The sequence below is a fragment of the Erigeron canadensis genome, chromosome 3 (assembly GCF_010389155.1).
Source record: "Erigeron canadensis isolate Cc75 chromosome 3, C_canadensis_v1, whole genome shotgun sequence".
NCBI classification, from domain to species: Eukaryota; Viridiplantae; Streptophyta; class Magnoliopsida; order Asterales; family Asteraceae; genus Erigeron; species Erigeron canadensis.
The window spans coordinates 42104437-42128743 of record NC_057763.1 but is presented as its reverse complement, the minus strand read 5'-3'; the positions used below and the strand labels follow the sequence as shown (position 1 = coordinate 42128743).

Here is a 24307-nt window from a genome sequence, read left to right as displayed (position 1 = left end):
CAATTAATTAAAAAAAATATCCTATAGAGATATATAAATATATAGGTATAAATGTACAAAATATTATTGAACACGTTTTATTCTGATATATTTGATTTTTTTTTAAAACAATTCCCAATTCTCAAACCTCATAAAATATATATCAAATTGGTCTTTTTGCTTTTATGTGTATCTGGCAACCTATATAACTTATATAAATGAGGTAACACTCCGATGAAAACAATCTTAAAATAAAAACGGTGAGAACACTTAAAAGCATCATTTTGATGCATTAAAAGTCCATAAAACTAACATAATGCAAACTAATTGTCATTATTTAAGTGTTTAACAACATATTGATTCGTCAAAATCAAAAAAATCACGTTTTTTGTTGGATGCATCATTTTGATGAATATGTATCCAAGATGGATGTATAAAACAAAAAACACGATTTTGATGAATATGACGTGACACATTTACCTCTCGGGGGAAAAAATGTATGCTTTGGGGTCTTGGTTTTTTAAGGTCACATTTTTTGTACGCATATAGAAGCATGTTTACGAGTAAAAGGAAAAAGAAACATCTGTTTATGAAAATCTCTTTTTATTTTTGAGGCGAATTGTAGTCAAATAAGAGATGAGTATTAATACTTATTATTTCCCATAATATTTATGCCGCTAAAGCGTTTAAAGGCGTTTGCCGTGACAACTTATATGGTTGTCATGTCAGGAAAAATACTTTTTACATGATGAAGAAATAATTAGATACATACATCTACAACGAACATAAAGTTTGATACATACGATAGAAATGATCATAAAGTTTGATAGACACAATAGAAATGAACATAAAATTTGATACACACAGATAGAAACGAACATAGAGTTTGATACAATGGGAATTTTAAGTTAGATACCCAATAGCAAAACAAGACGATTTGGTACATTTATCTCTAAAATATATGTAACTGACAACCAAAAGTATAATAGCAAAGTACAATATGCGTCGTAGATAACTTTGTGTTCAAATGTATAGTTTGCTAGCATCGTGCTTGTAATTATTTAGCAACAAAACTGAAGAGAAATGAAAAGGTTCTTCACTTGGGTTCTATTTGCTGGCTTTTGATCTATCGTATGTTTATATTGTTCGTATATCATGACCTCCTTTTGTTTTCCATTTTAAAAATATGCATGAAATATAGCTCAATATGCATAAAATATAGCTCGACTCTATATTCCCTTGCTTGGTCCAACACAACTCAAATATCTTGTAGGAGTAAGTGGTTAAAATGGGTACTCAGATAATTGGATGTCTGAAAATGGGTGTTTGGCTTGTCGCAGCAGATCATGCTCTAGGCATTATTAGCAACCAATTTTTTTTAAAAAAGTTATTTAGAAAAGATTAAAAAAAAAAAAAAAAAAAAAAAAAGAAAAAAGAAGATGAGTTGATGATCACAGGGATCAACAAGAAGCATACTACACCTAAACTGGACTAATTCATATGATTTATATTAATTTACCCAGCTACGTCACTAACCTACAGATATCTAACTCATACGACAACCTTCAAATGACCCGATCAGTGTAGGCTTAACATTTCGTTGATTATTATCTAATTTCTCTCAAGCATTGCATCAATCTTCAGCGTATTGCTCAGTTTGAACGTGCAACAACGGCATAACTGGTAACACTTGAGATATGATGGGCATGCCACCCCCGTGTATTTGGTTGCACGAGACCCTTTCCATACACCTCAAACGAGACTCTCAACACATGGAAAACAGAAACCTAAAATCATGGGAATTTCATTACATGTTTATTGTAAATGGAAATCTCATTCCAGAAAAGCGATTATGTTTACATATCAACTTCAATCTTGGTCAAAAGATCCAATGACATGCCTATTTGTACCTTCAGCTATAACACTAGTAGTTAAAAAGCAATTATAAAAAGTTACAAGTCAAGATGCTGACCTAAAACATTCACAGATGACTCGGCCTTCTTTTCCCTGCATCAGTTCTCATCCGCTTAACAGGGTTAGCCCAACCAGTTCCATTTCCACTTCCACTTCCTTGCCGGGGAGACTGATTATTAGGCCACCCATGTTGACCTTGACTCATTCTAGTTTGCCCAGGGCTCTTGACTTCTCGACCAATGCCATTAGGCGAAACTGAACCTCCTGACCTGTTCCCTGGTTTAGCCAATGATTTCTCCCTGTCTTTCCGTTTCTTCTTGCAGATTACAAGCTCACCCGGATGGGTGAATGGTCTTTGTTCGTCTTGAAGATCATTCGAGTCTCTGGTGCTGCTATTTCCGAACCTTGTTTCTCTCTGAGCATTAGAGCCAGACCCACGAGAGAGTCCTTTTGAGGTAGGGCTAGGTTGCAGGTCAACCTCGGCTATCTGTTTTTGTCGCTTGGGTTGACCAATTGGCGGTATACCTCTTGGAGATGAGCCAGAAGGTACACCTCTAGGAGACGAGACAAGAGGTACACCTCTAGGAGACTGGACAGAAGGTACACCTCTAGGAGACTGGATAGAAGGTACACATCTAGGCGACGAGACAGGTGGTACACCTCTAGAAGACAGGGCTGATGCGGAGGTAGCTATGGACCCAGAGAAAGTGAGTGCACTTCTAGCTTCTCGATAGTCGGTGTCTGGAAATGCAATTTTCAATATATCAAAAAACAGATCATGTACTTTTCTTGCCTCGGATCTCACCTGTTCATCAGAAATTAGAATAGTCAGAAAATACACGAACAGTCAGTACCTGGTAATGTGTAGTTAAAATGGGTCACTTGTGCTATCTGGTTGGGCTAGCAAACAAAAAAATTTGTTGGTCCACTCTTTAATAAATAACCCAATGTTTTAATTATGATGCAAATAGTAAATACACATAAAAGTGAAAGGGTACATTAAACGTAGACTTTTGGGTGACTCTGAACTGATTTTGTTAATTTAGAACCACTTTGAGAGACAAACATAATAATTGCAAAAGAAAAACATTACAGCTTACAAGAATAATGTCAGCTATGTCCTCTCTATTTTTTTCATCAATTAAGTTCAAATGACAGCTAAGGCTCATTGAAATTACTACAAAGAATTCATGATAGTAATATGGATCTAGAAAAATCTTGTTAATCCCTTTGTTCGGAAACTACAACATATAACTTGATACATGGTTTGTTGATCTGTATTGGTTAACCATCTGATGAGTAATCCCCGTTAATATGAACAAAAGTACAAAACAAAAACTTCGGGACATAAAGGGAGTAATTCAGATATAAAAATTTAGAAGGAATTGTTGAATCTTTGTGAGGGGTCTCAGGACAGACAGGTGTTACATTTTGTTGGACAATGGGAGCAAGAGTAAAAGAGTTTTAAGACGTTTGACTGTTTGTTAGACACATTCCTAAACGATGTGCTCAATTTAACATTTATGTAAGGATATAATAAAAAAGGGCATACCTCATGTGAAAATCCAAAATAATGCATTCCACCTTTCAACATAGCCTGAACATCCACAATCAATTCAGGAACTGAATTGTACTCAAGATGATCGACACGAAGTTCAATCTTGCGTAGATCAAGAAGATTAGTCCCATGACTTTCAGTTTTCTTCCAAAGATCAGTTAGCAAAGGAATAATTTGTTGGCCTTCCTTGTCAATTCTCCGTTGGATCTTTGTTATTACATTTTTGCACTGCAAGCAAGAAACATAAAGATCAAGGGAGATAAGGCGTCGTAATTTATAATTATCGAGATAAATGTAAAACTACCTACTCATCCCTAACTTTTAATGAACTGATTATGTTATAAATTTTAATCAAGTGGCTTTTAAAATGCACATCCAAAAACCCCCGTGCATAAGCTTGTTCAAGTGATTGAGACTTCTACAAGATAACCTAGACACCCTTGATAAGATTTTACACTTGCATTTATTGATTTTCACTTGGGTTCTCTTAATTTTTTCTTTTAAGCCATTCATTGGAACCTCCTTTATGCTCAAACAAAATAAAGGAACCTTTGTGAAGATCAAGCAGCTTGTAATATACTTGTACTACATTTAAATGGACAGATCTATCTACAAGACAAAACACGCATACCCTTCTTTGGATCGCCTCGGACATCTTGATCCCACCAACTGAAGGTCCCACTTTAGCATCTCGACTTGCTTTAGGGTGCTCAACAGCATCTTTTGAATGGGTAGGTGTGGAATTTCCCCTGGTTGGTCTCACAGCAACATTCACATTTGCCTTATTTGAGTTTTTCCGACTAGACGGAGTTTGTTTATTCTTGCGTGACGGATTGGTTTGATCAATCAACACTTTCTCCTTGTGTTCAGTTTTCACATTTGCTTTTCGGTCAGCCTGACAAGGTAACTTAGAAGTATCACCACGAAGAAGAGTAGGCTTCTCTTGCTTTGGTCGAATACGAATGCTACGTTTCCGCTTTATTTTCGGTTGCAAGACTTGTTCATCTTCACCTTCATCGTGTTCGTGGGTCCCACTACCTGATTGCTGAAGGTCCATATGAGAATCTCCGGAAAATACTATCTCCCCCTCCTCTAGATCATCATGCTAGTTGGCAGATAAGAAATTAGATGCGACCAATAATACCAATCATGAAACAATTAAAGGTGGTAAAATTGACCCCATTGCCTATATATTGGTAAATAATTTAATACTTCTATATCCAATGGGTAGAACTTTAGAAATGCTGGAAAAGGACAATGCAGGAAATATGTGTATAAAGTTGCTTAAAATGTACTCAGATGCTTATAACCTTTAATATATTTTGATTTAAAGAATTTAGATGAATATTTTCACATATGGTTTCCAGAGAGGGCAATATGCACGTAAAAGGAACGTTCTTGCATAATCAACATAAAAGGACTTACATTAGTAAGTTAATAATACAGAAAAGAATTGGTTACCTGGTAATGGATTATACTGGTGACTAGTCCAATTTTTAATCATAAACTAAAATAACAATGGCCTTAAACGTTCGTTTGACACCACCTTCCCTAATTGAGTAAACGAATGGTCCTTGTACGTGTTGTTTTCCATTTCAGATCCTATATCTTTATAAAACTAACATCCATACTTACATAACAAAAAGTGGCAAGGACAAATTAAGTGTTAGTAGGTCAGCCGATCAGCGTATATAAAATTACCCACCTGACCCAAAACTGGTGCCTGACCCACCCACTTTGTCACCTCTTATATCAATAAATAATACAGTAAAACTATTTAACTATCTCATACCAGTCTTTTTGAGCGGGAACCCGGCCTGCCCTCAAGTGCAGAAAGTGAACCAAACTTCTGAGAAGATGTAGAAGGAGTTGCTATCGGCATCAATTTCCGACTATCTGACGATGACCCCGAAGAGCCTGATTCTTGAATCTTGGTAGCATCAGGACCACGAGGATATTCATATCGATTAGCAGATACTGGAAGATCATCTTCTGATTCGCCTTTAACGATCTTTGGTGTTTCATTAGCATCAACGGTCTCAACATCATCTCCCTCTTCAGAGGTAGCTTCCGAGAACTCTTCAATATCATCATCCAATTCAGCATAGTTTGGGAACTTCTTATCTTTGTACCGTCCCCTTCTATTCACGGGAACATCATCTTCATTGTTTTCAGTATCTATCACATTCTCTATGTTTTTTTTGGATACTCTGGCCACAATAGCATTTACCTCACGGGTACCAGCCCGGAGCCAATTGGGAACTTGATCGTATCTAGTCATTTCTTCGGCCCAATCAAATTCTTCATCCATTTGATCAAAAAGCTCGACCTCTTCTTCACTTCTAGCAATCATTCGGTTTACCTCTTGAAGGGAGGGAACATCATGAACAGTTTGTTGGTACCTGAAAGGACCAGAATAATTGATAGTAAAGAGCAAAACCAAACCAACCAGAAATAAAATAAAAGGAGAAGTAACTCCTAAACCTAAGAGATAAACACACACTCCTATGATACTCGATTAAACACAACTCTACCATCATACAAAGAGGATGTTTGGTATTGCACTTTAAAAGTTATTATGTGATATGGAATCATCATAATGCTTGGTATTGCAGCTCCTTAAGATTATTAAACCCGTAAATAATAAGATTGTCTGAGCCAGATTCGCCATTCAAACACTAGAAACTGATTATAGGAGGCTTAAATGTAATATAACCTGCTTATGCATATAGTTATGTTAGCACACTTATCCAGAAAATACTATAGTCTGTTTTTCAAATATTGTAAGGTCATCATTGCTAATTTAACCAATTACCATAGATATGACAACTCTAACTTTACCTTTCTTCATCACGTAACAAACTCTCCAAAGTTGAACGCCTCTCTTCATGTGTAGTTCTCTGATCGAATCTCCCAGCATTTATAACTTCGTCGGCCATATCAATCTTGTATTGTTGAATATTACTCCGTATAAGGCTCTCAATAGACCCTATATAGCGATCCTTCCCAGCAAGATCATCATCAGAGTCAACAGTACCCTCATTCCTAAAATTATCCTCTTTTTCATGGCTAGAAATTTTATCAACCACGGCTTCCATGTAAATAACTTTGACCTCTCGCTTTTGCCCAATTCGGTGAGCCCGAGCAACTGCCTGCTCTTCGTTTTTTGGGTTGGGGTCAGGGTCGTAAATGATAACAGTGTCAGCAGTTTGAAGATTTAAACCTCGTCCCGCTGCCCGAATGCTAAGCAAGAAGATAAAGCAATCCGTATCTGGACTATTGAAATCAACAATAGCCGATTCACGTTCTTCTAAACTCGTTGTACCGTCAATTCTTCTGTATACAAGTCTCCTCCACTGTAAATATTCCTCCAAGATATCCAAAAGTTTTGTCATTGTACTGAAAAGAAGCACTCGATGTCCCGTGCTTTGAAGCTTTACTAAAATTCTATCAAGAATCCATAACTTCCCACATGATCGAACTAAAAAATCTTTAGAGAAATCATTAAAATATGGGTAATTGAGCAATGGATGATTGCAAGTTTTTCGAAGCTCCATACACCTGTTATGTAAGGGTCTGTATGTTTTCGATTGGTACATTGAACTCCTTTGAGCTTTACGTTCCTCATCTTCTGGGTCAACTCGAATAGTACCAGTAGCTTTGATCCAATCATATATGGCACCTTGAATTGCCGACATTTTACACCGCAATATGATAGAAATCTGCAATAATCAAAAAACTTATGAGTTTGTGGAGCACTTTGTTAATCCATGCCAAAATGGACACATTGGGTAAATGATCATAACAGGTGGTGTCCACTTGGATTGATTTTCCAACACTTCATTAATCCCTTTGTTTCAACTACTTAAGTAACTAAGTATATCTAATACAATCCAATACTTTTTTGAATAAAAATTTGGGATTTGTAAATGCAACAACCTGTTTTCGAATAGTACAGGGGATTGCAGAAATATCAGTAACGTGGGGGAAACTACGATTGAAAGCTTTTGTCTAGAATGATGCACATATCATTTTGACCCATTTACTTTTGAAGTATCTGTTGAAGCTATGTGTTATCTCTGACCAGTCAAATTAAAGAAAAAAATAGTTAACATGGCTATTGGTCAAATTGGTAGGAAATCGTCTAGTGTATTTTCAAGGAAATACAATCTCCTAAATCATTTTTATGAAGAAAAAAACAAGTTATAGTGTGGTGACATAACCATTGTAAACATATTTACCACATTAATGTAGTACAAGTAAGCAAAATTACATAAAGAATATGTTTTTGGGTCAACCCAACATTAGGTGTTTTCACCAATCACCATTACCCAAATCGCACATTTTCCAACTTCTGGCTCATATATATGAACTTTCTTTTTTATTTCTTTTTGAAAAGCTGGTGGCTATTAGAAATTCAATCAGTCATTGGGATAGGTTTCGTTACAAAAGTAAGGGATTGCTTGTTTCTTTACTCATTAAGTGCTATCTGGATAAAACGAAAGTGTTTGTCCTGATAAATATTGTCTGTATAGATTAATCAGTATTGTTTCTGTTTGTATATGTGCTGGATGAACACTTAAAGAGAAAATAATTAAATGACAGCAACTTAATTCATGGAGCAGTAATATCTGTGACTTTTCAATTAAGTCATTTTTTACATTAAGTCAATTAAGTCATTTACTCATTAAGTCAATTATTTTCCCAACGAACACCCCCTTAAGCATACCTTTGGAGGAAGTGAACCTTCAACATCTTCAACACGGCGCCTAAGCATAAAAGGCTCTAAGATTTGATGAAGTCGGTGAATGATGATAACTTTTTTCTCGGTTTCTAGCCAATCATCTTCACCACTATGTGCCACTTCTTTTTGAAAAGGCTTTGAAAACCAGTCATGAAAAGCTTTCTTGTTATCAAATACCTCTGGAAGCAGTAGGTTCAATAATGACCAGAGTTCTTTAAGATCATTCTGCAAAGCAGACAATCACATCAGCTTGACTAAAATGCAAGCATAGACACTAACACACACATACAAAATTAATTCTTTTCCCAATAAATAGTCTTCACATATTATTGAGATTTTTAAAAAAAAATAGTGGTAGTACATGGTGTGCCAAGTCTAACGTTGCATGAATTTTGAGATGAGGTGTAAAGAATAAAGAAAATCATTTTCACCCCAAGGCCATAGCCATAGTGATAATGAGACATGGGTAAGTCGACCCCTCCATGTGTGAGCGACACAAACAAGAAAATCATTTTCGCAAATGTGACAAGCACCAACATGGTTGTTTTGGACTTCACTAGAAATAGGATAGATATTGGACACAATAGATTACGCCCAATTATCTACTACCATTGGTGAATAAAAATTAATAGATAGTAGATCTATAGCAAACTTTCCGTTTTGATCATTTTTTTAGTGAAGTTATCTTGGCTATGTTATATAGGTATTTGGTAACAGATCAAATGGCTTTAAGCAAAAAAACATGTAGCTAAAACAAGAAATGGGCTGAACAATTTAGAAGTCATCCAAAGTATACAGAAAGTGCTTACAACCTCCTGTAAATAGCTTACCAAAACCGAATAATGATTTAAATGATACTTTTTGTTGTCATAGTTATCAAAATCAACTATTTATGAAAATCAGGAAAAGCAACATAAAAGATGTTCACTGGTCAACCCAGCTCGTTTTGACCCATTCTTAAATTTACCTATTTTTGGCCTGTACAAATATATTATATATATATATATATGGCAAATTAATTGTTTTGGAAGGCCAATACGGACCTGCAAGGGGGTCCCAGTAAGAAGGAGGCGTCTTTGGCAGCGGTATTTGTCAAGATCACGAGCTAACACAGACTCTCTATCCTTCATTCTTTGTGCTTCATCAATAATAATATACTTCCAATCGACTCTTGAAAGTTTTCCGCGATCAAACATAATAAATTCATAGGTTGTCACAAGCACATTGAATTTCATGGCACAAACCTCCTAAAGTTATAAAATAAAAAACACGAGTCACTGAAAAGTCGCACCAAGAAAACTTGAAAGATTTTTAATAAAAGATAAGCATGAATATGTACTTGAGAGAACAATTTTGCCCTTTGATCCTTGTTACCGACATAGTAAATGCAGGATACATTAGGCAACCAATTATGTAATTCACTCTGTTGAAAATAATATCAAGTAAGATAAAAGAGATATAGAAATAATGATCAAATGCAACAAAACTAAACAAACCTTCCAATTCACCAGAACAGCATTGGGAACAATTATAAGATGTGGACCGTAATTGCTTTTAAACTCCATCAGGTAAGCAATTAATGCCATAACCTGCAGAAGCGTGACATCTTATCATGACCATTATATATGTTCACCACCACATAAATGGACCTTTCCCACCTTCCCGATAATACAAGAGTCGATTCGTTTAGCTATTCAACATCATGTCAAGGCCAGTAATATCTCAGTCTTTATTGTTAATAACAATAAAAGAAAAGCATATGTGTGTGGTTCAAAAATAAAAATTGACAGGTCGGGTAGCCGGATAAAAAAAGGGTAAATCTTCCTGCGCATCGAGGCAGGTTAGGTTGGTTCAAAACTTTTCTAAATAAATGCTTCTATAACAACTAGTGTCAGATAAATTTACAAAAGTTATACTCTTTCAGTAATACTATAACATAAAAGAATTAAAATTCAGAAGATTTTATCAGTTAAACACAAATTTTTTGCGACTTGTGCAACTTATTTGGCTTTTTTCTTTTTACCTAACTGGGTTGGTTTAGCCTGTTTGACCTAATAGGAGATTAAAGAATACGGATAATTCTTACATCATGTAGTCCATATATATAAACGAAATCGACTATAGAAAATTTGACCTAACAGTCGGTCACAGCATGAACAGCAAAACTTTACCTGCACGGTTTTCCCAAGACCCATTTCATCAGCCAATATCCCGTTTAACTTATTGTTGTACAACGAAAGCATCCATTGTAACCCAACCTGGAAGATTAATCAATTGATTGATAAGATCAATATACATTCAAGTGTAACAAAACTGACTGGAACCTAAGTCAATGGAACCCATGTGTCAACTCAATATGAAACGATCATGAGTTGATGCATAAGAGTATAAGATATAACAACATACAAGCTGATAGTCCCGCAAAGTTCCACATCTCAACATCGAGGGTTGTCTTAAGACCCTTTCATTCACAGCATGTGCAAGGGTATAGTACCTGTCAACAATCATGAGAAGCAAAATGTAAGAAACACCTCTAAATATTTTCATCATATCTACACGGAGACCCGCAATCAGAATTAGTTGTATTCAAACCCTCCAAACTAAATACTGCAACTTTATATCATAATCTGAGTTTAAACGAACACCCAAGCTCACATTATAGTGAGCCCACTAGTAAATAAGCCTAAATTGGACTTGCTACAAACTTTTTAATTATAAAATGTTGCAGCGTATGTGGAAGTTGGACACTCTCAAATATACTAACACTTAAGCGTTTTTCCAAACAATAAAATGAAAAGGAGAGAAATGAAAAAGGAGGGAGGGGTAATAATTTTCTTGTTCAATAATCCAAGTTAGAACAAACTTTTAACTTGTTTACTCTGTTCAATCCTATCAACTGCAGTAAATTTACCCAAAAAATGTTTCCAACTTTCCATGTATCTTTTGAATGAACAAGCTATCATTGCAAAATATAAGTGATGAAGAACATACTTGCTAACAGATGAACTATCCTGGGGTGCATTCATTTCTGAGAAGCGATTTCTTATCAAAACTTCTTCCCCGGCACAAGAGGCTGCAGCTCTCACTTCTTCTTCTGACAGACCCTTTACCAACACATACAAAACATCGAAATACAAATTTACATGTACGCCCGTATAAAAAAATATACATATACATATGTAGGGGAGTTCAGAGGTGCATTTAACCTGATTACAGTAATCACTTTCAAGTGTTTGGGTAACTCTATGACTACTCCAAATATTTAAGGACAAACAATCAGATTTGTGGGTACCTGAGCTCTCGCAGCAGCAGAAGCAGCATGTGCAGCCTCCGCTACCTCCTGTTGGTTCTTTGCAGCCGTTATTTTACTTCCAAGTTTATGAAGATAATCTTCCGTCTGAGATAAAAACGAGGAAAGAACCTCATATCTCTCAGCAGCCTCACCTGGCAGACTCGTTTGTTGTTCTAATAAAATCTCTCTATATCTCTCCACATCATTATTTTTCAATGCCTCCATTCTTTTGCTCCTATCATCATCTTTTCTCTTTGAAAACTCCCTCAACATCTTCTCATGGTATTTAGCAACACCCCTATTCCTTTGAGTCCTTGCATCACGTATTGCCCAATGAGATTCTAGAAGCTTCTTACGCCACTGGAAAATAACTTTCAATTGCTTATCACGGATCGCTTTTTTAGCAGCCTGTACTTTCCTATTGAGTTCCATTCGCTGCCTTTCACATAACCGGATAAACTTCCGATACGGTCTATCTGGCATTGCCATTATATCCTGTTGTTGTTGCTCAACTTCTTCCCTTATACGCTTTTGTAAATCTTGAAGTTTTAATTTTTTTTCTTCAATTTGTAATCTTATAAGAAGATCCGGTTTTATTCTTCTTTTTTCCAAATTAACAGCCAGTAAACCATTTATCTTCTCAATACTTTCATTTCTTTTTTTGTTTATCACTTCAGTACCATCTTCGGCAATAAGATCTTTGAGATCGTATGCAAGAGTAAGATTGTTATTGCTGTTGAGCATCATGCTTGACCCGAAAGCATCATGCTTGCGGGTAAAGAAAGGAAAGTCAAACAACGGTCCATGGTACTTTTTGGGACCAGAATCTTTTGGTTGAGGTGGATTTGCCGGTTGTAAAGGTCTTTTACCTTGAACATTGTCAGGAAGCATAACAGGTTCTGACATTACTGTTTTACCTTTGTCAATTGGACCATCACTCACAGGAGTTTTCTGAACCCGGTGTTCAACTTCTTGTTCCTGTTTAGCAGATACAACAGGTGGAGTTTCCTTCTGCATTGATGTTTTACTTTGTGCATTGATTGTTGCCGTAATATCCTCATGATCTTCTCTCTTTACATTATTCGTTCCTCCCGTAAAGGTTGCAGCTTGGGGATTCTTGTCATTGGACTCTAACTGTTTAGCATGGTCATCAGGTTGACTTTGACTTTTCACATTAACAGTTCCAGCAGCCGACTGTTGAGTTTGTGTTTCTAAGGGTGGTGGAGCAATAGCTTGAAGTAGTTCATTTGGTAGAGTTTTGTCTCCTTTCTGCCATCAAACCAGATCAATAAGTCCACAATAGAAAGGCAAAAAGGTTATGCACCAAATTTCTTTATTACAATAACAGAGTGATCGCCTTTCCAAACATCCGTTTTGGACATTTGTGATGTAAAATAGTAAATGCCATCCTTTATCATTTAAATCAGACATATTAAAATTTTATCAATAAATAACATAGTGCTTTTCAACCCAACCCAGCCTGTAGCAAAGTAACCATTTTGACAAGAAAACGTTTTTAATCATCACTCAACCCCGCCTGTACAATCATCTCCAAAGAACAATGCCCTTCTCACAGTGATAAAAGGTATGCAATAAATATATAAAATATATATATATATATATTTTTGCATACACATGTGAAGACAGCATACTATGTAGGTCACTGCCTCCACAACTACAAGCAATTATGGACAAAGGTGCAAACTACAACTTTTGTGCATTTTACATTTCCACAATGGGTCCAGTTACGTTAATTCTTGCAGGCTAATATTTTTCTAGTGTTTTAGCAAGAACAATGATTCAAGAAGTCAATCACTCGAATATAAATCATGACACTACATACCTTTATGCGTCTAAACGCTAGTATTTGTGCTTTGAGAACATGTAGTTGCTGTTTCGTAAAGTTTGAATTTGGTTTTGTCGATCCGGTATTGTTAGACGACACCACTGGTTGTGGGGAGGATCGACTTAGTTGTTGCCTAGCATGTTGCATTTGCATTGCCTCAGAACCCTGGTTCATGTTCATGGATGACTGTGGAGGATGCATGGATGACACCCCACTACTGACAGGAGTAGGCTGCCTAGGAGGAAGCTGCTGACCCTGACTGGCAGTAGAACTGTTCACTAGTAAAGAGTTCGATGTTGAACTAAGATGGCCCTGGGGCATGGTCTGGCGTGTTTTGGTGGACCCCGAGTGGCCTGACACATCACTTGATGAATTCCCTCTTGGTGAACCCTCGTTCGTGAAGTTGGTTTCATTTGCCTTTTGCATTCTAGCCTGCATGAGCGGGATTAACTGTGCCACCAAGTTAGCGTTTTGTGGAAGTGATAGATCTATGTTACGCTCTAAAGCCAACGCCTGCATTGCTTGCAGTTGAGCCGCCATTGTCATATTTTGAGGAGCTTGTGGGGCTGACATGGGCCGCATACTACTATTACCCTGCACCAGTTGGCCAAGTGATGTTGGCATAGTATACTGTTTCTGATTTTGACTCTGATTTTGAATTTGATCAGAAACCCCTGCATGCCCGTCATCCGCTTGTTTCTTTGACATTGAATTCTGTGACTGAAATGAGTGGCTTGGATCCTTTGAAGAAGGGCCAGCTGATCCCATTCTCATTTGGTGTTGTTGCATTCCTAGAGCTGATTTTTGTTGGTTTTGGAAAGCATATTGGGTGTAGGCTTGATGAACAGGGTTCATCATCTGTTGATCAAAACCCTGATTCCGATTTTGCCCTTGCATTTGGATAGAATTAGGACTCGATGCAACATTTCCTCCCAAGACTCCTTGCAGACTTCCAGACTGATAAGCTAACATCGCCTCTCTTCCTTCAGGGTTTCGAAGTAATTGTTGCTGCAACGACTGCAAAAACATATGAGAAAACTAGGACAATTGTTCTTATAGCAAAAAAAGAAGAAGGAGCACATTGTTAAAAACCCGAGCTTAGACAGACCAAACAATGCAAAATGAGTATTTTATTGTGACAGCTATAATCACTTTTATACACACATATCCCCCCATATAAAAGTCCTTAATAGACTTCCACACCCCAAAAATTCAAACTTTTGTGACCAATTTAATTAATAGCAAGATTCAATTATATATTTAAACAACTTGGACATAAAACTTGATGACAACAAGCACACGGAAAATGAAAAATTCAGCCAAATAATTTCATAAATATAATAATTGAGCTACACCCAGATCAAACAAAGTCTAAATTTACTAACCTTATATGTATACATAAAAGATATATAACAGGGGGAAAAAGGTCCTAACCTGTCTTTGCTGCTGCTGCTGCTGCATTGGATCAAAACCCGATTGGGGTGTCGAAACAGCTGACGACGAAGATGATGGCGATGCGGTGGCAGACGGTGGTCCGGCCACCATATTCCGCCCATGCCCACCACCGGATTGCATGCAAATAAATTTACAATCTTTTTTATTTATATATTATAATTGTTATAAATACATAAATAAAAATCCAAACTTTAAAACTTTAAATCCGTAAATAAATAAATAATCCCTCCAAACGATCCCTTCAAACAAAAACAACTTTCTCTCTCATACCCACCAATCAAAATTCAATCTTTTTTACTCCTATATAAAGAAAAATTCAAAATTTATGGATTTCAATAAATTTGCTTTCTTTTTTTTTTTTTTTTTCAAATGGGTCAAGTAATTTGAGATGGATCGTGATGAATCATGTGATTACAGCACTGATTTGTACCCTGGTTCTCATTCACATGTAAAGTATGTGTGTTTTGATGTGTGTAATTTGCAGTTTCACACACCAAAATTTGTGTAATATTATCAGTCAAACCCAAACCCTAGAACTTATATCAATTTTGGTACCTGATATGATTTTTGTAATGTTTTGTTTTCTGTAATCACATGGAAATGGGTTGACCCGATTGTATGTGAACTATGGCTATATGGGTCTTGGGTAAAATCATGAGGTTAAATAGAAAATATAAGGAAAATTTCATATATGCCATTAGTAAGATACAAAATATCATATTTGTTCAATTAAATTTTGAAATATCATATATGTTATTTTTAATTTATCAATATATCAAATATGTCATTGTTGAGTAACAAAATATCATAAATGTTATTTCTAATCTACTAATTATCAAATGTGCCGTTGTTAAACAAAAAAAATTAAATATCCTCACATAAAATTTTAAATATCATATATTTTATTATTAAATTTGAAAAACACCATATATGTCAATGAAATATATCAGATATGCCCCCATTAAATTAATTTAGTCAAAATAAAACATAATTTTTAAAAAAATATTATTAATTAAAATTTTAAAATTCACAGTTACACACGTGTTTTCTCTTATTTTTATAGTTCAATCCATGGTTTTTTTTCGAACCATGTAAATTTATTTCAATTTTACCGACATGATTATATTGATTGATCTTTTTAAATCCATTATTCATTTCAATTCATGGTACATAGTAAGTGTTGCGATCATGGTTGTAAGCGACTCAACCATATGTGATGCTTTTATATTTTTGCTTACTAATTCGTCTCCACGACATTTGATGCAAGAAAACTCATGAATTAAAAGAGATAAGATAAATTTGAATTTAAAATTTAATGATAAATTTAAAGTAATGACGACATATATAACATTTAATAATAATGTATTTGGGCACATATAATTTTTTTTTTTACTTAACAATGGCATATTTGATATTTGAGTGTATTAGGAATAGCATATTTGATATTTAAGCGTATAAGAGTGGCATATATGATATTTCAAAATTAAGTTGGGCAAATATGATATTATTTGACATATCAATGGCATATATGAAATTATCCCCAAAAAATATATATATTTTTTTAAAATAATACTTACTTCAATAAGCATGTAGCCCCTAGATTTTTTTTTACAAACCAATTAACTATATTTCCCATGTGATTAATTAGCATAAAAATTTTAAAAATGTCTATTTGTTTCAACAGATATGTTAGCTTTCCTTTTTAACAATAATAATAAATAAATAAATTAAAGGAAAACCAAATATGCAGTTAACTACAAAATTCTTAGGTGTTGTCACACATATATCACATAGATTGATATGTTACAAAAATACCCCCTAAATTTTATAGTAGATGCATCAAAAAATGATACACTTAATTACATCCAAGCTAAGCCCATAAATAAATATATTTAAATGTGTCATATCTTTATAGTTATTGTTTGAATTTAATGATGTATTTGTTGTTTTCTAAAATATAATAATATAATAATAAAATCTTGCTCATTATTTGAAATTTTATATTTTTAAAAAGGTGGATTTCGTTTGAAATTTTGTATCGTGATTCGACAGCGAGAGGTTTAGCAACATTTTCTTAACCGGATACGCGTTAGAGAGCTCTCTCGAAGTATAAATGTCTATTTCAAATACCGATTAATATGGTAAACTCTGTCAACTTAGGCTTGATTAAGTCAAACCCTCATAAAGGGATTTTCTATATCCATTCCAAGACTTGAACCCAAGACCTCCTGAATAAAAAAAATATCCTTTCAACTAATGAGCTAATGTTTAAAGACTTTGAAAATTTATATAACATTTAAAAACTTTTGTAACCATATAAAACAACATTTATTATGTATAAACCATTTATCTTTATGAATTTTTTCTATATCATATACTTTTACATTTACTAGTGTTTGATTTATGTGTTAACTTTATATCAATTTTTTTATATTTGATTTAGGTGATAATTAATTTTTTATACTTAAAGTCATAATGATGATTTTCTTAAAAAGAATTTGAAAGGTGGGGGTAATTTGCTCGCAACAGATAATATATGTTACGAGTTCTTAACCGGGTTTGCTAAAGAGCCCTGTCACCTTCAATACCTTGTAGGGGGGAATCCTCCAGTTAAACTACCTAAGGTATGTTCTTGAGTTTTTTCTAAAAGGGAAATGAAAGGATTTTGAAGGATATTAAAATTTTTTGTGTTCTTTAGTTTTATTTAAAAGAAGAAGAGAAAAAAAAGGAAAAGATATGAAAGGAGAATTCAATAGATTTTGTTAAAGATATTTTCTTCCTAATTTTGGGATGATTTAAAAAGAAAGAAAATCTACTATTTCTCTTCCATTCATCTCTCTTCTCTTCTTTCCTCTTCATTCATAAAAAAAACTAAAGAACACAGGCTAAAAGCATAACAATTAACTGAGATAAACCTTTGGCCCCTCAGCAAGATTCGAACCTTGTATGACTAAAAAATTTGTGTAAGATACCTTGTACAATATATACATATATATAACTTTTTGTTTTATCATTTTATTTATCTTTAATAATTATTGAATTTCTAACTCTAATGCTAACTTAAGTAATATGTATATAAACATACGAAAAAACCCTATATTTTAATACATTTATATTAATATTAATATCTTAAGTATATATTAAATCATTCAAAGATGCTGATAAACTAACACGACAAATTATATTGTCAGACCTAATATAAAATAAATACGAGAAAGTTTAAATTTAAAATAATATTTTTTTCATTTATTGCATTTAATGATATTGTTAATATTAATATTAGTTGTGATATCATTAAACATAATGTTTATATTGTCATGCTCCTACAAAATAAAATGTATATGTGATACACAATGTCTTTTTCTACAGGTTTTTGGTTCAATATCTTGACGGTGTATGGTGTATGAGGAGTTTGAGATGTAAACAACTTCGCCTCTACGTAGGTTCTACTTCCAAGTTATATCTAAATGAGAGGCTAGGCCCCTGCCCTTTGCATGAGGTAAAAATTGAATAATTTACCTCCGTCTCCAAAGACAAAAGTATTAACCACTGAATCCAACAATGTTCATACACCATACCTAGATATAATATAAAAGTAAACTAAGATATTTATTATCCCTGTAATAATCAAATAAAATAAAATAGAAAAAAAATTGTTTTTTTACAAGAAAACCACACCAAATGAAAAAATTACAAGAATTCATTATGTTATGGAGAATTTCACAATTGAAAGACATATTTAAATTTGTTTGGAGGAAGAAAGGTGTTTTTTTAACAACATATTATTTACCTTTATTTAAAGATTAACAATCTATCACTATAAATATTAAATGTATGAAGTGAGATTCAAATAATAAAAAATCATTCTAAAACTAAAAACCTTATCGTGTTTGATATTTAATAAAAGAAAAAAGGAATGGACATCGATAGATTTCTTATTTTTGAATTTATAAATAAATTTACAAGCACATGTGACATCAATAACCACCAATAAAATCATGTGTATTTTCTATTTCTTAGGGGGTGTTTGTTATTGCGATTACAAAACAAAATATGCGTTTTCAAAATAAATTATGCGTTTTCAAAACTGCGTTTTGAAAAAGCATGTAGGTACATGCTTCTTCAAAACTGCGTTTTCATAACGAATAATCACTTTTTCATACAAACACTTTTTCATATTATTTGCGTTTTACAAACGCAATAATTAATTTATAACGCAATTCCAAACACTCTCTTAATTCACTCTGTTTTTTCTATTGTTCCACATGAGTTTATAAATGTTGCTAGTAAACTTTTGTTTGTAACTATATCATTTCTCTGTTTCTTGATAAATATGTGGTTATTAGTTATTATCAATTGTGAAAGATTTTTTTGGTTAAATTGGAAATTTTTTTTTGTTACTGGGGATAATTTCTTCTATTTTTTTGGATGCTAAAGGTCATTAATATATATATATTTTTTTTCTTTTGATAAAAAGAATGATTTATTATTAATGTCAAGTAGTCTTTAAAGTTTCAGATTAGATTAATTATTATTAACTAGTAAACATTTTGAATTTGGACTTTCATTGTCGAATTCATCCAATATGAAACTATGAAATATGAATGACCATTTATATGATGCCTAATGAGCAGTGAATCTTATTTTTTTTCAAATTTTGGTAATTACATTATGCAAAATAATGAGAGTGAGTCAATGTAACAAAGTTGGTGTTTGTGTAGATTTAGTTATATGTTCTATCAATAAACACTTATGTATCATTTTATCGATGTTCTTTCAATTGATCCATTTTCAACTATTTGAGGACGATCAAAATCGAGATTGTGTTATTGAGCTTAGTTTTCTTAGATCCATCTTTTTTTAAATAATAAATATATTTAAACACAATCAAACTCATGTATAACAACATAGTATACACTATATATATTAAGTTTGATAATTTCGTGAGTACATGTGAACTAAATATGACATATTCAATATATATTGTACTTCAAAAATTCCATTAATCAACAGAAACTGGTTGCATTGCCTCAGCCTCTTTTCTCAATTTCTCAAACAAGACGGATGACAAATACCTCTCTCCGAAACTTGCGTGAATTGTCTGAAAAAGAAAAAAGTAAATATAATTTTCTTAAGTGAATTTCATTAGTATTTGGATCTTTAAAATTTAGTTTTTCAATAATAATATTTCACAAGAAAAAAGAAGAAAATATATACGTACCACAATAAGTTTGCCTTTGTTTTCTGGCCTTTGAGCAAGCCTTAAGGCTGCAACAGTATTTGCTCCTGATGATATTCCAACCTAAAAAACACAAAACAAAATTGCAAAATGACAAAACTATAATTATAATTGAAAAAGAAGTTGTGTTAAACATATATTCGTATATATTATCAAAAATAAATAAATTATGATGGCATTTAGCCAATCGCCCAATTGTACTCTTCAAAACTGACAAATATATGATGCTTTTACTACTGATTATATTTGATGTCACACTGTAAGTGTGACAGAAAGCTTTAAATATAGAGCTACTATTGGATAAATGGATATATTTTAGTATTTGTGTCAACGTAGATAAAAGTCACAGTTACATTTGCTATTTTGGACTAAATTATTATAGCAGTAATAAATAATGAGTCTCCTACATACCATAAGTCCTTCTTTCAAGGCCAATTCTCTGGCCATGTTTACGGCATCTTCACTAGATACCATAAGGACTTCCTCCATCACGTCCATGTCCAAGATATCGGGTTTGAATCCGACCCCATTTCCTGTTATTTGATGAGGTCCTGTGATATGACAATCGGGCCCAATAAGTATATGTGATAAAGAGTACACAGAGAATATGAGTAACTTATAATCTTGAGAAGATAAAAAAAAAAAAAAAAAAGTGATCAGATACATGAAGCTAATTACCTGGTTTGCCACCATTTAGTATATTGCTTTCCTCAGGCTCAAGTCCATAAATCTTTTTAAGAAAAAAACAACAACAATTTAGATGAATTCTAAGAACAACCAGCTATATATTGTCCAATTTTCATTATTTGTGATGGCTACCAATGGGATTTTTGATTGAAAAACTAGTTTATGTACCTTAACGTCTGGATTTTTCGATTTAAGATATTGTCCAACACCGGATACAGTGCCTCCACTGCCAATCCCCATCACGAAAATGTCCACTTTACCATTCGTGTCATCCCAAATCTCCGGACCCGTGGTCTCAAAATGCACCTATTTATGTGAATTTGTAGAACATAAATTTCATGTTTTACAAGAATAATGATTTGTTTGCAGTAAAAAAACAAAAAACAAATAATCAATCATTTTTTTTCTTTTATAACTGATAGTAATTTTCAACTGAAAAGTACATTTACCTTGGTGTTTGCAGGGTTAGCAAATTGTTGAAGCATGAAAGCATCAGGTGTGGATTCCAAAAGATCATATGCTTTCTTCACGGTACCTCCCATGCCTTTAAGCGGGTCAGTGAGGATCAAATCAGCTCCAAATGCTCGCATTGTCACCCGCCTTTCTAAGCTGGTGTATGAGGGCATTGTCAACACCATCTTGTAGCCTTTCAAAGCGGCCATGAATGCCATACTGATCCCCATGTTCCCCGATGTTGGCTCAATCAACACAGTCTAGTACATTAATTGCATACAAGTTAAATACTAACTACTTCTATTAATCTCAAAATTCAAGTTCATGACATTGATATAGTACCTTTCCGGGCGTTATTAACCCTTTCTCTTCAGCGTCATTCATCATGGAAAGCGCGGGTCTATAATCACGAATTATGGAAAGAATGTGAGTTTTTTTTTACTCCTTTTAGATAACGTAGTAAGAAGTTGTGAGAGAGTCTAAACCTGTCTTTGATGCTAGATGTTGGTTGAAACATTTCTTGCTTGACTGCAACATAAGCACCGCAACCCTCCGTGACTTTGTTGAGATATACAAGGGGTGTTTTTCCTATAATCTGATATTTGAAGGGTTAGATTTGATACTTTCCAAATTTCCAACCAATTAAATTACTGGCCGGGTTTTGGGACATATTAGTTGTTATTTGTCAACGGGTAGCAAAACGTGACTCCGTGTAAGGTTTTGCTAAGGGGAACATGTGAGAAACGTTTATAAAATCAAACTTTACTAGATAATTAACACCATATCATATTATCATTCCTATTAAGAAGTTTGAATTCAGTACATGGTTCTTAATTACTATGTACCCTCTGGAAACAAGTTATGGAACCCAAATTGTTTATATATGACGATTGATATGATGTTTATAAAACGGGTATTGTTATATGTACCCTATTTCACTATGCATTAACCATAGTCAAACTATGCTTAATAAAGTATGATGAAATTATAATATTTTTTACATCAAGTGGTGTTGTCCGATTGTTGGTTACGAAGTGAAATTATCTTCTGCTATATTTTTTTGAAGTTTTTTTGGGGAATAGTTAAACACACAAAACTCACAAGAAATATTATTTGCTCTTATGTTAGTATCTAATTCGATCAATAATGCAATGTGAATTACTGTATTACGTAGTTAATTTAGTTTAGTTTAATTTAATAATATAATTATTACAAGTGGACATACAAGAATCTGAGCCTCCATATCCATATATACAAATGAAGGTCCCTTTCTCTTTCTCAAACACAAAAATAGAAGTGACAGGGATGTCAAACTGACAAAAATAGCCCTTATCTACATTCAGCTACTTTTCAATTTCATGCCACTAGTTATGGACCCGCAGCCTTGATCACATTTGCTAAATTTGTTTTCCTAATTCCGTGTCTATTTAGAAATAAGAGTCGTATAATAATATAATATCAAATAATATACCCGTTTAATAGTGGATTATAGTTTTTTTTAAATAAATAAAAAAAATACTCGTAACCTTTTTAACTACATTTTCAATTTATAAATGAATGATTGCTTGGAAATTAATACAAAATTAACTACTAAATCAGAATCTTAATGTTTTGAAGTAAAATAAGTTGATATCGTCTTTTAATTTATCAAAACACAAATAAATGCAAGAAAAATATTATGGTTACGTCTTGGAAATGTTTATTAATTAAATTAAATTTTAGATAACACCCATGATAAAAATATATATATATATATATTTACCTAAAAAAACTCAAATCTAAACATACCTATAACATGAGAGGTGTTAAGTTCAAATACTTTTTTTTAGTAAAATGTACCCAAGAACAGAGAAATGGATTTTTTCATCATATGTTTTCATTTTAGAATTAGAGTTAAATATATAAAAAAGCATGTTGCTGAACTCAGATACTGTTAAAAAAAAAAACATGACACCTAAACTACTAACTCATTTTGGTGGTAGTTAAATAACACTTTGAATACAGGACATAAGTTGTAGATTAAAACGGATGTAATTAGACCGGTGCCAAGGGTCACGTTCTCTTCACTTTGGCTTATTGGTTTGGAACGCGTTTCGTTAAGTGATCGATAAGGTAAGCAAAAAAGGCGTGGGGTCCTTAATGGATATATGTGGATATATATGTATGTGAATAAAATAAATTGACAAAAATAAAATAAAATGAAGAGATGTTATTGATATGCATTTCTTCGTTAGGGTGTCAATTTAGAAGTGCTGATATTATTCGTATTTAACTACTTTGATAGTCTTAGTATTAATATGAAAAAGAATTGAACTAAAGGATATATATAGAATTATTAAGGTAACGTTTATAAACCATTCGATCAATTGATGACTAGGTTGCATGATTTTCTAGTTCATATATTTTATACCGTAAAGAAACATGCACTCTAGTAGCCTGTAGCTAAGCTAGTGGATCACTTAATAAAAGTAGGATTCAATTCTCTTATTTTAATATCAACTTTTTAGCATAAATGACGTATCGTGAATAAAAATGTACTCCGATTTTTAGAGGTTGTTAATAAATTTAATACAAATAATAATTACTATTATCACAAAACTATAACACTATAAGTTAATTTTTTTATTAAACCAAATGTTCCAACTTCAAATTAATTACAGACTTACAGTATACACACAAAAAAAATAATAAGAACGTGTTTCAATAGTCCAATTATATATTAATTAATTAAACACACCCAACCAATCAGCTTTACTTTATAACTATGTTGTCCGGGTTCAATTTATATACAATTATACATACATAGATTCATATATGTATATATATAGATATTAATTCAGTATAATACACAAAATATATATGATAGTAACAAGATATATATGTAGCTAGAAAATGACCTGAGATGCATCTTTTCTTATATTGGTACCAGGGAGATCTTTAGGCAGATCTCTTAGTCTTTGAGCAAATGAAGATTCCGGCAATGGTTGAGACGTATAGAACTTTGCTCCGCTCAAATTCTGGCCGGAGATGAATAAGTTTCTTCTTTTTATGAGAAGCTTTGCTAATGCTGCCATTTTTGGTGGATTTACTTGCACTGTGGAATTGCTAGAATGAGAGGTGTGGAGTGCAGATTGCAAGAA

General features: G+C 33.3%; 2 protein-coding genes across 3 annotated transcripts; both read right to left on the bottom strand.

The window, feature by feature from the left end:
• Positions 1-899: 899 nt before the first annotated feature.
• On the bottom strand, positions 900-14943 carry LOC122593278 (ATP-dependent helicase BRM). Of its 2 annotated transcripts, XM_043765668.1 has the most exons (16): positions 14768-14943; positions 13331-14350; positions 11488-12756; positions 11187-11299; positions 10602-10689; positions 10367-10453; positions 9692-9784; positions 9535-9618; positions 9239-9442; positions 8181-8420; positions 6293-7173; positions 5244-5853; positions 4083-4556; positions 3446-3679; positions 1952-2698; positions 900-1766 (listed from the first exon to the last, which is right to left on the bottom strand). In XM_043765668.1, the coding sequence occupies exons 1-15, from the start codon at positions 14906-14908 to the stop codon at positions 1961-1963; spliced, it is 6276 nt and encodes a 2091-aa protein (XP_043621603.1). In that variant the 5' UTR covers positions 14909-14943; the 3' UTR covers positions 900-1766; positions 1952-1960. The 2 variants fall into 2 exon arrangements, with proteins under 2 accessions (XP_043621603.1, XP_043621602.1); XM_043765667.1 differs by lacking the exon at positions 900-1766 and having other exon boundaries at positions 1794-2698; positions 14768-14940.
• Positions 14944-19686: 4743 nt separating this feature from the next.
• On the bottom strand, positions 19687-24307 carry LOC122591207 (bifunctional L-3-cyanoalanine synthase/cysteine synthase 1, mitochondrial). Its single transcript, XM_043763432.1, has 9 exons — positions 24065-24307; positions 21653-21762; positions 21510-21567; positions 21164-21427; positions 20883-21020; positions 20706-20757; positions 20439-20578; positions 20010-20090; positions 19687-19889 (listed from the first exon to the last, which is right to left on the bottom strand). The coding sequence occupies exons 1-9, from the start codon at positions 24239-24241 to the stop codon at positions 19791-19793; spliced, it is 1119 nt and encodes a 372-aa protein (XP_043619367.1). The 5' UTR covers positions 24242-24307; the 3' UTR covers positions 19687-19790.

What these genes read in the sequence shown, in the direction of transcription:
- LOC122593278 (XM_043765668.1), bottom strand. Translation starts at nt 14,908, where the DNA reads ATGCAATCCGGTGGTGGGCATGGGCGGAATATGGTGGCCGGACCACCG. An exon ending in CTGCTGCTGCGAGAGCTCAG is followed by an intron (nt 11,300 to 11,487) that starts GTACCCACAAAT and finishes GTGTTGGTAAAG; the next exon opens with GGTCTGTCAGAAGAAGAAGT. An exon ending in GATAGTTCATCTGTTAGCAA is followed by an intron (nt 10,690 to 11,186) that starts GTATGTTCTTCA and finishes GATTGTTGACAG; the next exon opens with GTACTATACCCTTGCACATG.
- LOC122591207 (XM_043763432.1), bottom strand. Translation starts at nt 24,241, where the DNA reads ATGGCAGCATTAGCAAAGCTTCTCATAAAAAGAAGAAACTTATTCATC. An exon ending in CTAACCCTGCAAACACCAAG is followed by an intron (nt 21,021 to 21,163) that starts GTAAATGTACTT and finishes TCACATAAATAG; the next exon opens with GTGCATTTTGAGACCACGGG. An exon ending in ACAAAGGCAAACTTATTGTG is followed by an intron (nt 19,890 to 20,009) that starts GTACGTATATAT and finishes TTTCTTTTTCAG; the next exon opens with ACAATTCACGCAAGTTTCGG.